This window comes from Asparagus officinalis, chromosome 8, assembly GCF_001876935.1.
Source record: "Asparagus officinalis chromosome 8, Aspof.V1, whole genome shotgun sequence".
Classification (NCBI taxonomy): Eukaryota; Viridiplantae; Streptophyta; class Magnoliopsida; order Asparagales; family Asparagaceae; genus Asparagus; species Asparagus officinalis.
The window spans coordinates 13,904,227-13,917,693 of NC_033801.1; the positions used below are offsets into that span (position 1 = coordinate 13,904,227).

General features: G+C 35.1%; 2 protein-coding genes across 2 annotated transcripts in view; both read right to left on the minus strand.

Moving 5' to 3' along the window:
• Positions 1-1,560, minus strand: part of LOC109820891 (protein YIPF1 homolog) — a 7,052-nt gene extending 5,492 nt beyond the window's left edge. The window contains exons 1-4 of the mRNA XM_020387085.1: positions 1,473-1,560; positions 310-345; positions 142-222; positions 1-38 (exon numbers count right to left, since the gene is read on the minus strand). The exon at positions 1-38 is cut by the window's left edge and continues 191 nt beyond it. Coding sequence (XP_020242674.1) covers positions 1-38; positions 142-222; positions 310-345; positions 1,473-1,560 — 243 coding nt within the window. The remainder of the gene's footprint in view (positions 39-141; positions 223-309; positions 346-1,472) is intronic.
• Positions 1,505-13,467, minus strand: part of LOC109820892 (carbon catabolite repressor protein 4 homolog 6) — a gene marked incomplete at its 5' end in the record, with an annotated part of 13,017 nt that continues 1,054 nt past the window's right edge. The window contains 14 exons of the mRNA XM_020387086.1: positions 1,505-1,917; positions 2,036-2,120; positions 2,908-2,993; positions 3,503-4,540; positions 4,756-4,879; positions 4,961-5,055; positions 5,140-5,172; positions 5,261-5,353; positions 6,911-7,001; positions 8,055-8,101; positions 8,203-8,284; positions 9,344-9,396; positions 10,545-10,610; positions 11,553-11,719. Of these exons, the coding sequence (XP_020242675.1) occupies positions 1,846-1,917; positions 2,036-2,120; positions 2,908-2,993; positions 3,503-4,540; positions 4,756-4,879; positions 4,961-5,055; positions 5,140-5,172; positions 5,261-5,353; positions 6,911-7,001; positions 8,055-8,101; positions 8,203-8,284; positions 9,344-9,396; positions 10,545-10,610; positions 11,553-11,719 (2,132 nt within the window). The remainder of the gene's footprint in view (positions 1,918-2,035; positions 2,121-2,907; positions 2,994-3,502; positions 4,541-4,755; positions 4,880-4,960; positions 5,056-5,139; positions 5,173-5,260; positions 5,354-6,910; positions 7,002-8,054; positions 8,102-8,202; positions 8,285-9,343; positions 9,397-10,544; positions 10,611-11,552; positions 11,720-13,467) is intronic.

A 13,467-nucleotide genomic window follows, 5' to 3' on the forward strand; every position in this document is an offset into this window, starting at 1 on the left:
GCCGCTTCTCCCGTTCACCGCCGGCTTCGAGAACGTCTCTAGATCCACAAATCACAATCAAAATCACCAGATCCAGAACCAAAACCAAAAAAATCCCCCCAAAAATGAAAAAAAATCGGAGGTTAGGGCTAGAGATCTCACCGTCGGCGTCGGAGGGAGGGCGAAAGACGGCGGAGATCTTTCCTTGAGCTTCAGAAGGGGGAAATGTTTGGAGATTTGATTCTGAAGAGCACAAATTTTGAGATTTTGGGACTAGATCTGAGATCTGAGATCTGAGATGTGAGAGAGAGAGAGAGAGAGAGAGAGTACCTGTGAATTTGACGGAGACGTGATCGGACGAGACGCCTGAGAGAGGGGGGGGGAGAAAAGAGAATTAGATCTGAAGAGATAGAGAGAGAGAGAGAGAGAGAGAACGTAACGTGTCGGATTGGGCAGGGTTCGGGTGCAAGCGTACCGGAACGGAGCGGAGACGGAGGGTTCTGCGCTGTCGATGGTAGGATGGTAGACCACCGTGATCATACATCTCTGGTTCGTCTCAAAACCGAATGCGGATTTCTTCAGCTGCTGCTCTTTTCCTCTCGCGCAATATTTTAATACTTGATAGCCGATGCGGGCGAAACGAGGAGGAGTTCGAAACCCTTTTCTCTTGTTTGTTTGCGCGCTGGGGGGTGAGCTCAACGAGACGCGGGCTCGGGTTAAGTAGAGCCTGTCACTAGCTGGTGCAAATTAATAAATGAAAGATAAAAAAGCTGAAGACAAATTATTTTCAGGTTTGAATTTATGAGAAGAGAATAGAAAGCTCTCACCCAATTTGATTATGTAATCTGTAAAAAATATCATTAGAGGGTTAGAATAAAACGATAGAAATGACAAAATCAAATTTCTTTGATCGTGTTCAATTACAAGTGAGAAGAGAAAAGAATATTTTTAAGGAAATGCCTGTTAACTAAACTACAACTCATTGAACTACACTACACATTTTGATTTTTAGCCTTAACAAAACGGCTTAACAAGTGGACATGGTTAATAGAGATGATTTACTAAAGTTCTCTAATCTAAGCCAAAGTTCTTTAATTTAAGAGCCTGTTTGGTTCAATTCCGTAAATCATAGGAAACCTCATTTTCGTATAGAAATACCATTTCTAACTTACCCTTACAAAAAAAAAAAAAAAAGATGGGCGTATGGTTGACTCCGTTGACGTGCTTAAGAAAGCACGTACATATCACATAAAGAACGTCTACAATGTCTATCTGACTTGCTAACAAAAAGTAAAATATGCATTAAAGTCCGGAGTATAACCTTCATTAAAAAAGGCCAGCATTAGCAGTCCTCTTTATTAATGTCAAATTCTGCAACCCCAAATATTGATAATTTGGAAGACGAAATTTTGCAACTTCCACCGCCAGACTGACCAGTTTCTGGCAATAGATTACACCAATGAATAGGAAAATTTTCGAGTGAAAAAAAAAACCAAAAACATCTATGAAAAGAAAAACCCGTAAATTATCGTAGAGGAAAACGTAAATCCTGATCGCTTCCTCCTCTTTAATTACACGCATGGGTCTAAATCCGGAAGAAAGGATTAATCTACCAATTATACAAACAAATTATAAATCCTTATAAAAAACAGTAGCTAGCTGTGGCCATAGGCTAATGAACATAAACTCAGCTTGACATCCATTGCTGAATCCTTGTAACAGAAATCCAAGCATAGAAATAACACGAGATATATATACAATTGTATATACAGCTTCCCAGTTATACAATCAGAATTTTTTTTCCAGTTGCAGCAGCGACAACTCAGCAGATTATTCATGGAAATATCGGTTGTCAGAATACAATGCCTACTTTATGGATTCAACACCGTTAGTAAATGCCAGCTCACAAGCTAAGGCCAGATGATCGCTTCCCCATCTCTGTACACCATGATTACAAAGTAACTTTTTATAGTAGGTATGTACCCAAGTAAATAAGAGGATGGATTTAAACTAAAACAAAATCACTTCAAATACAAGGTTAATGATCAGATCTTACTCGCGTTGGAAATCCAGAAGTCCTTCGTAAAATATGTTTCGGAATTGTATCGAGTACTTTGACAGTCTGAAGGCCTTCGGAACACCTGGATGATTGTTTATAATTTAGCTGAGAGCTATCGTCAAAATACTGGGAACTGAATAAATGCACATGTTACACTTACACCTGGGTGCTAATGAAGGAGAAAACATAGTTTTACAGTACCAAAGCAAATACCGTCCAAAAGAACTGTTTGGATGATACTTCATATACTATTAATGGAATCAAGCAAGAAAGAAAGATATGGTGCCCTTTCAATACACAACCTCAGGGGAGATATGTAGGTTCATTGTACTCTTGTGTCTGGCTTTAGTTCAACAAAGATAGGTCATTTAGCATTTTCATAAATGAATCACCATGTTATAATAGCTAATAGCGGATACTTATTCCCTATGCACAGAAAATACCTCCATGTTCACAGACAGTGATCATCAGTAATGAATATAGTAGGTGTTCCCGCTCAAATTATTTCATTTTTGGAAACGGTTCATTGTGAAGAGAAGAAAACATCATAAATGGATCATTATGGATTCAGTAATGAAGTTACTCTACCCAGCACTTTGTATCAATAAGTCACCAGGTTCTATGCACAGAAAAGAATCCATGTTCACATGTCAGTGATTATCATTATAAAACGAATATAATAGAGGTTCCAATGCAAACTTATATAATTATTGGGAAACATTTCATTTTGAAAAGAAGAAAACAACATCTTAAATTGGTCATCAATTCCAAATGTCAGCAGAACTATAGAATTCAACAACAATAGAAAAAGAGGCAAAAGTTCTGTTTTGTTTTACCTAGCGAGAGGGAAGAGCATAAAAGATACTAACCATATATAGTCGACTGTGCCCATAAACAGCCTATTATAACTGGTGACTTCTGGTTCCCTGTTCGAGTCCTTAGTCCCCGCTTTATCCTGTGGAAAAGATAACATGACTTAGCCTCAGTCAGAAGAGTAGAATTTCTGCATCAACAATAATTAGAACATTCCTTTAAAATGTCACAGTAGAGATTGCACAAGTTATTTCTATTTGCTATCCCCCTTGCTATTGCAGAGTACCTACTTCCAGTATAATGCTCGTGCTTCTGGAGACTTTATACAAAGAATGAAAGCTTGTCTATAATGACAACAAAAATTTCTACAAGCATAAAATTGAACATGCCTCTAAGCTAAGAATAACAATATCAAAAGCTGTGATCTAGGAAAACAAAACATTTTATTACTATTTGTACCAAAGAATAGCTTTATGACTGGTTACCGCATAATAGAAACAAGATCAAAACGAATTTAATTTAATGTGTTGCTTGTGAGCTGGTATTGACCCTGCTACTGCAGAAAAGAACACAGCTCTATAACAGGGAATGCAATCCAATCTCTAGCTAAGAATAAACAGCAAAAACACAAAGACTTACTATGTCACGTACCTCTACATCAGTATACGCACTCCTAAGCTTCAATCTATGTTCAACCAAATTGCATTCTGGATTTCCTGATGCAGCCTCAATTTCGCTGGGAGTCCATAAATATGGATTGTAAGAATATGCCATGTTAGCAGCTGTGCTGCAGAAATCATCCTGAATCTTAGATATAAATGGATGCTGCTCTGCATCTGCATCCTCTGTTCCAAGAAGCTCCCTGAGAAAATTAGGGTCTGGATTTTCCTCTGGACCGCATAAATTGTCAATCTCGCTAGCGTCCTGACTAACATCACCATGATCCTCCAAGTGTTCCATGTAAGATTCACCTCCAGATACAGCTTTATCGAAGATTGTGTTTGATTCTTCAGGATTTGAGTCTATACATATGTTGTGATTATCTACATCCAAAGTGGCATTGTTTTCAGAGCAGGGCTTCATTTCGCCTGAGCTAGTATTCCCAAAATCTCCACTGGAATCCAAACTTTCCATCATTGTTTTGTCAACTTCATTAAGAGAATTTAGTTGTTCCATTCTGCTAGTACTTTGACATGAAATATCAGCACCGACTCTCTCTTCAGTGGCCAGAGCAGGTGATGCATCAATGTTCTCTAGTAAAGACGCTTCAGATATGGAACATGAAACCCCTGAAGCCATATCAAAGAATGTCATAGAGATACTGGAATCATTGTGAAGCTTCCTGTCAAGTAAATCCTCGGAAAACATAGTCTTTGCTGGAGATGTATAAGATTGATTATCTTTGAAAGGTAGATCCTGATTTAAATTCTCTTTAAAAATAGCAGCATCAGTTAAATCTTCATCTGTCATGGGTACAACCATATTTAGTAACTCAGAGTTGGATACATTTATTTCTCCATGTAAGAGATCTTTGGATTCCTGAGCCAGCTCCTTGTCAGATGATGAATCTGGGTTATTATTAATTAATTCATTTGACATGCCTTCATTTGATTGAGAATGAAAAGCACTCAACGTACTCTGAACAGAATGATCTGTTTGAATGGTGCTGCTATGTCCTCCATGATCCAGCTGCAACCATCAACAGAAAGCCCGGTTAGAAGAAACAGTTGGAACATTTTGTTAGATGGGCTTGAAGTGTCATCATCATAGAAGTCATCTAGCATGACCATTTTATTTATTGCTTTTGTAACACTATTAGATAAATTATCAACTTCCATTATGTTCAGAATATGTCAGAGGAGCTTAACAGCCATCGTAAACATTAACGTGTGAGATGAAGGTACCTTTTCTTGTGCAGATGAAGTCTCAATATCATTCTGATGGTTTTGATTAACATCAATTCTCTTTAAACTGCTGCCTTCCTCAATATCCATTGCCCCAGTGCCATTATCTACAGTCTGCTGCGGTCTGCAAAATAATTATAATATCTACAGTCTCTTCTCCATCTAGAAACACAGATGAACTCATCAGGTATAAATCAGATGTTACCTATATAAACGTGAACCAACATATGCCCGTGGTGCATATATAGTAGAAGCACGCTGTCCTGATATCTGATCCCGAGCAAGTCCAGACAAATCTAACTGTGGAATGCAAATAATTAAGAAATAAGTAAAGTGGGGTACATCATGACTGTACCTTTAGCTCTAACAAAGAAACAGATTTACCTTCTGTTCAGATATAAATTTGTAGAGGGGACTCTGATGGAAAAAACAAATCAATTTATCAGTCCCAGAACTAGGTGTGCAAAGAAAGAGCTCAAATCAAGAGAACAGAAACACAGTTTACGTTGGGAGTAGCATTAAAATCTCCACAAACTATGACTGGAGCATTATGCCAATTTCTAGAGACAGCATATGCTCGATCAAGGAGCATCCTAACCTGTAAGAAAGCTGAATTTAGCAATAACAATTAACATACGCTAATTGTAGGTTGAGTGCAAAACAATCCCCAACATTGGATAAAACCAATGTATCTTAAATTAAATTCATTTAAACTGCTCAGCCAAATTATGAGCCAGCATACACAAATGCATCTGTGAACTTTTTTTTTTAAATGTGTGTGTCCATATAAGCAACCCTAATGCATGTAGAACTCATCAGCAAACAGATTTTTGACACATGTATCACATGCTATTAATAAAGAGAAATGAATATTTTTACACAAAAGCACTAAAGTAAAGTATAACAAGGATAAAATTTGCCCACATATAATATTATAGCTGGATACATTAAATTAGAACGTTAATATTAACAAAAAAATTGTATTAGAGTATATTATAGCAGGATACATTACATTAGAACACTAATATTTAACAAAAAAATTGTATTAGAGTTATACTTTTTAGTTTTTTTAATCAATAAATAATTTTAAAGATTATGTATGCAAAACTTGACATACCAAATAGGAAACTGAAAACCCCTCAGATTTTTTACACTTGAAAATCTAAACACTATAATGGAGGTCCCATTTTAAAGACAAGTGCAAGCAAAATTTTGCTTTGATGATAATTAAATCTTGAGATTGGAGCACAGATAAGAGTATCTGGTGGGAATACAGCTACAGGTCTTTGGCAAAATGGACAATTTGGTGATTTTTACAGCTTGCGGATACGTTTTTTAGTTTTCTGACCATCTGTTTAAGTGTTAAACAACTGCCCTGAACAAGCACATGCAATATGCAATTAGCAAATCCCTTAAGAGTTTTGCATTTGATATATAATTTACAAGTGTAAGCAAGCATCCTCGGTTAAACTATACTTGGATGCAGCATACATTTGGAGGAGAACTACAGAACATCAGTAAATGCCTCGGTTACATGGAATATATGGCATTCTTTTAACCTACGCATTTTACAGATTAGAGGCACAATTAGAGGAACCCTTTTGCCCCCTAGAACTTTTGGTTCTATCAGTTTCAAGCTTCATATCTTACTATGGTTTCAGGGATTATTAAATGAAAGTAAATAATTAAGGGGAAAAAACTTTTAATTCTCCACCACTGAATCCGTGACTGCACGACGATCCATATGTGGTGATAAAAAGTGATAGATCTATGCTTTTTATTAAGCTAATCCAAATTCAAAACTTCCATATTCTAGTATTAAGCATCTGACAGTTAAATTGTTAAAAACTAAATTGTTATAACCCTTAAATAGTAATTTAACTATGACTATCAAATTGTCTCACATTAGCGTGAAAATGAGTAGGAAAAAGAAGCCAGAATGTGGATTAAGTTGCATGATCAAATGCTTTTCTAAACAACTTGCAGACTCAAATTAGAAATGCTTGACATGCACAAATATACTGGCTGTGCCGCAACACCAAGAAGAAAAGCCTACAAATATTAAGAGTCGCCGAATGTGATAGCGGATCATAGTTATGTGATATGTCATGTGTAACCATCATCCTGTTGCCTTATGAATCTACTAAGGATATACCTGTCCAAGCTTCATTTCTCCCCTTTTTGGATTGTACAGCACATGAATGTTGCAAATAACAATCTGGTTAACTCCTCTTGATTGATCAGAGCTGCATATTTAGTTGCACTTTTAGCAGTCAATATTAGAGTGTCCGAGCTTCTAACAACAAAAAGCACAACTATTTGGACTGCTTAATTGATGGAGAAGCTACCCAGTGGTCCTTGTCCAATGGATTGATGTGCACCAAGAGCAGTTGAACCCTGGATAAATACTTATGCAAGGGAATTGGAGATTAGTCCTCCAATCCAAGGGTTATTCTTCCATTGGTATACCATTAATCCAGTGTCCAGGGAACACTGGATAGTTGTTCCCAGTTGGAGCAGCAGTGCCTCAAAACATTTTATGAATGTTGTTTATTTACCCACTGTTGTGTCATAAAGTTGTCGGTACAACATTTGAGGGTGCAAATGGTGAAGCAGGCATTGTGCTTCAAAGTGCAATACCATCCACATATTGGGACTGAAATCATGCATAATGATGACATATTAGTAATCTATCCTTAAGATCACAATTCTGTTTAGTTTCCTTCTTCAAGAAAATATGATAAAATCATGACCTAAAAAGTCATTGTAATTTTTTTAATGATAAGTCATACTTGCAGTTAGGAGCTATCTAGGCGAACAATAAAATGTAGTTCCTGCTATGACACTGGGAGCTGCATGTAGCTAGACAGATGCTGCAACTCCAGCTACACAACTGCAAACAACCTACATTCAACTGAATCCCAAAGAAATACCAAATAATCTATGTATACCATGCCACATGTTAATGTCAACTGGTATCACATGTTTAAAGCACGTAGCATAGAAAGGAAGAAGTTGAATCAGTTTTCCTTATTCTGACTTAGATAGGACTTGAACCTGGGACTTCCGTTAACCCATACCAAAAACATGAGGGCTAAAAGGTAGATATGTTCAGTAAACACAAACCTTTCAAGAACACACAGATAAGTCTTAGATACACATCACTAGAGTTGAAGCAACCAACCCCAGCTAAATTCAAGTTTCATCAAGATTTCATACCAAATGATAATCTCATAATGATAAGTTAAAAGTTGAAGTGAAATGAAATCAGAAATAATTTAAAGAAATTTGGCACATACCTTGCAGGAGCTGTAGATAGCTTATCAACTGGATTTTGATTCCTTGACTGGTCAAGAAATGGAAGGCAGCTAGATTTAAATGGTATAAAACAATACCATCCAACAGAATGGAGAAATAAATAATACGGATAAAATAGGATCAAGTTACCTCCAAAACACAAATCTGGGCAACATTATCTCGCAGTCCAAGTTTGTTAAACTCAATATGCTCTTCATGTTGCAGCTGGAACCTGACTTACAAATAAAGAAGATAAAGCAGAGACAGTTACTTATCCTAAAAAGTGGTATGTGTAGTGAATAACATCATTGCAACACCCAAAAAGGGGGCTAAATGATATAAAACCACATTGTTTCTACATATGCAATAAATGGGCAAATATATGTATCCTAAAAGGACAGAAGTGCCTTAGCTAGATAATGATCTCACAGACATTACGGAAACGAAATGGAGAAAGATAATTTCTAATAGCAACATGCAAACAAAATCTTTGGAATCGTAGGATCCTGAATTAGTGAAAAAAATAAATTTTGTGAGCAGTTCACGTATCTTTAGGAATATAACTAAGGGTGTTTTTTGGTTAGTTAGGAAGTTGTTCACTACTATGCAAGACTAAGGAGGATGGTGCACATCGACTAAAGTAGGATGGTTGAATCGCAATGTGTCACCCTTGACCTTCATTGTTACTGTCTACTGAAGGGAACTTTACTTCACAAACACAAGACAATCCATATTTTGGGTCAGAACATTAGAGGAAAAAGGAACACAATTGCTAGAAAGTTATCAGAATGTTGGAATCATGAATGATAATATATTAAAGTACAAGAGATGAGTGCGTTGATAATTAGACATCTCCATGGACTTGATACAAAGATGAGAACACTCTACAAAGTAAGAACATCCATGGAGACCAATGACTTCACAACTTTTAAGAGATTGTAGCCTAAAGCACTGCAAAGGTTAGGTAAGGCAAGAGCATGATTGGGTTGAGGCAGCAAAGGACAACGTTTATAAGAAATGTCCCTTACCAGAGCTGGAGATAGGAAGTTATATGACCCAATTTTTTTGGATAAAAGGTGTTTTGCTACTGCAGTTATGTTGCTGTTTTTGGTATTGGTTAGACACTTAGACTGGTCAAAAGGTCAAAGATATCAAGACGTCAATCACTTCTATGTCTTTGCTTTTCAAATGGAAGGGCGTTGAACACACTAGAAGAAGTATGCTTATTCAGCTCACTCAGTTTTGGTTTTAAGAAAAATAATATTTTTCGATCTGTAAGTTGGAAAGCTACCTGTTTGTTCGCCAAAAAATTGCACATCCATCAACAGCATTTCCAGTGCGCATCTGCATAGTCAATTAAAGTGGTAGTGGCAACTGCCAAAAATTTTATCATCATATTTATAGTTAAAATTTTGAAGAATATGTTTCATTTGTAAAATGAGCTTCATGTCAAGAAATTAACAATTAATCAAAGTTAGAAATCAAGATCAGGATAACATGGTGTATTCGTGGCACCAGATTAAGAATGAAAACCATACAGCAATTTGTAGCTCATCAGAAAAATAAACTCTCTAATTGTATACATGATGAAGATGAACTTGTACTTATTTACAACGTAACCGGAAAATGGCAGTTTAAATTGCCAATGCAAATTGTCGGGGTAAGATCTAGGACAGAAGGACGAAAATCCAGCATGTCTAGAGATGCCCTTAACATGATGAAATAGTCTACAGGTGCCTCTTTTGTTTCTTCATCGCAATTTAATGCATGGAAATTCCATTGTGATGTCCAAATATACTTGTCACCTCACAGAAGAAATGCATAATCAGTATAAAGAGATGACCACGACCCTAGGGCTGGAATCTAATCCTATCAAATTGAATACTCATCTAGAATATGTGAATACAAATTTGAATTTCCTTCTACAAACCCAAATCAAGTTGCTACTTTCTTCAAATATATATTAAATACTAAAACATGCACTTGATTTGTATCCTAAAGTTAAATGATACAGAATTACTTGATTAAAGAGAGACTTCCATGTGATTAAAAGATAGAACTGTTTAATGGTATTTAAATTCATAGTTGAAAATTATTCCTATATAATAATTGTCTATAAACCTATAATTTGAATCTTCGAGTAGAACCTTTGATTTGTGTATCATTTGTTAATATTGAGGAGAATGTGAGAGTTAAAGAAAAAGACAGAGGGTTAAATGTTAAATATTGGGACAAATTCTTTGGAGATGGGTATAAAACCTGGAGAATTAAAGTATAACATCATATATGGGCAATAACACAAAATGTAAGCGATTAAATGTGGCAAACAAACATTTGATGAAAAACAATATTCACTTTGTCAATAGATGAATACCAAATAGAGTTTCTCTTCAACGCAGATGAATTATAATAAAAACCAAGTGTATCTAGCTATATGATAAAGTCAGAAAATAGAAATTTTGAAAAACAACATAAGATTGTATATCAATTACCTTCCAAATACCAGCATATCCTCGAATCGTTAGTTCCTCCTCCAAGTCATGAAATCTATCAACCTCCTGGAAGGATACCAAGGAGTAAATATAATCATCTAAACAATCTAAATCAAGGTACAGCAGCAAAAGAATAAGTTGCTGCACAAACTTATTGAATAAAAAAATAACTCTCATAACTTTGGCAATGATTAAGCATGTTTTAGGCATCAAAACTAAGAATCTAAATGGGAAAAATACACCTTAGGCATATACACAAAGTAGTACTCATTCACCATGAATTCTCTTTTAGCTCCATTTTAAAAAACCTTGCAACTTTTCTACTTGTTCATGGGTGTGAAGTCAAACTGAATAACTTGTATTAGTTATAGACACTTTAAGGAAATGTATATAATGATGGTTGGAACAAATTGCTACTGGAATTACCCAACCAGACAAATTATTTTACCAAGTGCAAAGACGAGACGATTATCTGATTACTGAAACGGCCACAATTTGATTAAACTGATGTCTCTAGTATAGAATAAGATAAATATGATGCATATAAAAAATATATCAACATTTCTCCATTTGGTGAACCAACCAATATCAGATAAGAATCACATGCCTGCCTAAGAAGTGGCTCTGGACATCAATCTAGACAGATCCAATCTTATTGCAGCCACGTACATCTTGAATAAAGATACATAAGAGGCGAAGGGACAAATCATCAAGGAACCAGGATAAGGATGTTATATTTAATTCCAAAGAGAAATGTAAAGCAGAAAACAACCAAAAATGGCTTGGTCATTACAGTAGCTCTGCCATCTCAAGGAAGTTTATATAAATATGAATCATGGAAGGGACCCACAATGTAAGGAAAGCCCTGCTATGACTCTCTTCAGCAACTAAAATAAAATAAGAGAGAGTAGCAACAGATCACAAGTCTATAGAGGACAAATCAAGGTCATAAACTACGATAAAACAACATCACCAACTGCGTGAAAAGTTAGCAACTACTGAAAATACCTGAAGACACATGATGTCAGGAGACCATAATCCAAACTCCAAGAACAGCCTTTTCTTTCGCCACTCCCAATCCAAAATGTGATGAGGAATATGAAAATATAGCTTGGAACGATGATCTCTTGCAAGGTAGTCCGCGAGAATATTGTACGCCAGTACAGTAAATCGCTCTGGTCAATTGCAGGACGTAAATTAATAAAACAATGGCTATATATACATTTCAGTGGAGACATAAAGACCTTAAGAAACTAAACTTTCATAGATATGAAGTAATAGAGAAGTTTGTATATAGTAATAAATTTTGACAATTTGCCATGAAAGAGAGGGCTAATTATTTGTGGCTTACCATTAAATTCAAACAAAATAATGTCTAAGTGTTGCAACCTAGTACATCATGAACAAACAATTAAAAGGTGGGCTATTTCAGTTATCATTGTTTATTTTATTCAAACAAATAAGGTTTCATATCAAATAAAAAGCACCCAACATTGTATTACTAAATTTCAGTTGATAAAGAAATTTAAAATCAATAAATTGGAGATTACATGGGTTCATGCTAACAACTAATTGACAGCATACTCTTGACTCAACTGGGCATAAACCCTTCAACTTAATCTCTACTTATCTAGAGGGAACCTTACAAATTATACACTAAACCAAGTTCTGTCTGTCTTTTTAACATGAGATTTGTGATTTACAGAAGGTACTATGAGGAAATAAGGTCTAAAGACACAGGAAATGTATGCGCCAAAAAACAACCTTCTCAAAATTGACAGCCACTAATATCCCTCCTTCATAAATAAAGACAAATTGGTGTAATTCCTAAAGACACAGGAAATTGACATGTGTCATAGTACGAAAACAAAAAAAGCTGACATGTGTCATATCAGAAGATGACATGTAGACACTTAATCGTGTGTTCATCAAATTAAAACTATCCACTATTAGAAAATTCTTTTAATTATGGACAAGTACACTCTTTTAATTAGTTTAAAATTATAATCAATTGTAAGGATATTTTAGGAAAGGATAAGTATTTTAAACACATTCTTTTCCAACTCTTTCTACAAAAATTCAAGTATCATCATATACCTTTCCTTAATTAACTAGACCTAATCCTCCCTCCTTTGTTTATATATATAAAAAGAATATATATAAAGAGAATAGGTGAATCACTTAAATGCCATATTCATATCCTCAAAATACCTATTCTTACAAGCAGTGTCGTGTATTGTAAAGCCTATCCATCCTATCTATTTTCACATTTTTGGGGTAAATTACACAAAAATCCCAATACATTTGCTGTTTTGCTGTAAACTCCTAAAAAGCTAAAAAGTCTCATTAAATCTCCAAATAACCTTGGAATTTCAGAAACCCACAACACAACTTTTAGTTTTCTGCACTAATGGTCATAATGGTGTTAAACTGTTACATGGATGAAAGTACCCTCAAGGCTAATTACAGTCTACAAAAATTATTAACATTACACAAAAGCCCTAAAAAATTAAGAAATTACATAGAGCCAACTAAAAATCTGAAAATTACGGACTACAACTGAAAAAAAAAGAATTTTTTTAAAAGGCACATTAAATAAGAAAACTACAAACAACCCCCTCAAAAATAAAAAAAATTAAAAAATCCTGAAAAATCATAAATCTATACAAAATCCTGAAAAACCAGGAATTGCAAAAGGCTCCAGAAAATTTTGAAATTGAAAAAAAGCCCCTATAGATTTGAAAGTTACAATGAACCCCCTTTAAAATCTAAAAATTACAAAAAACCTCTAAAAATCTGAAAGTTACAAATAGACCCCTTTCAAATTTGATAATTACAAACAATGCCTTTAAGAATCCAAAATTTGCAAACTGCCCCAAAAGTCTAAAATTACAAAACAACCCGTAAAGATATTAAAACTTAA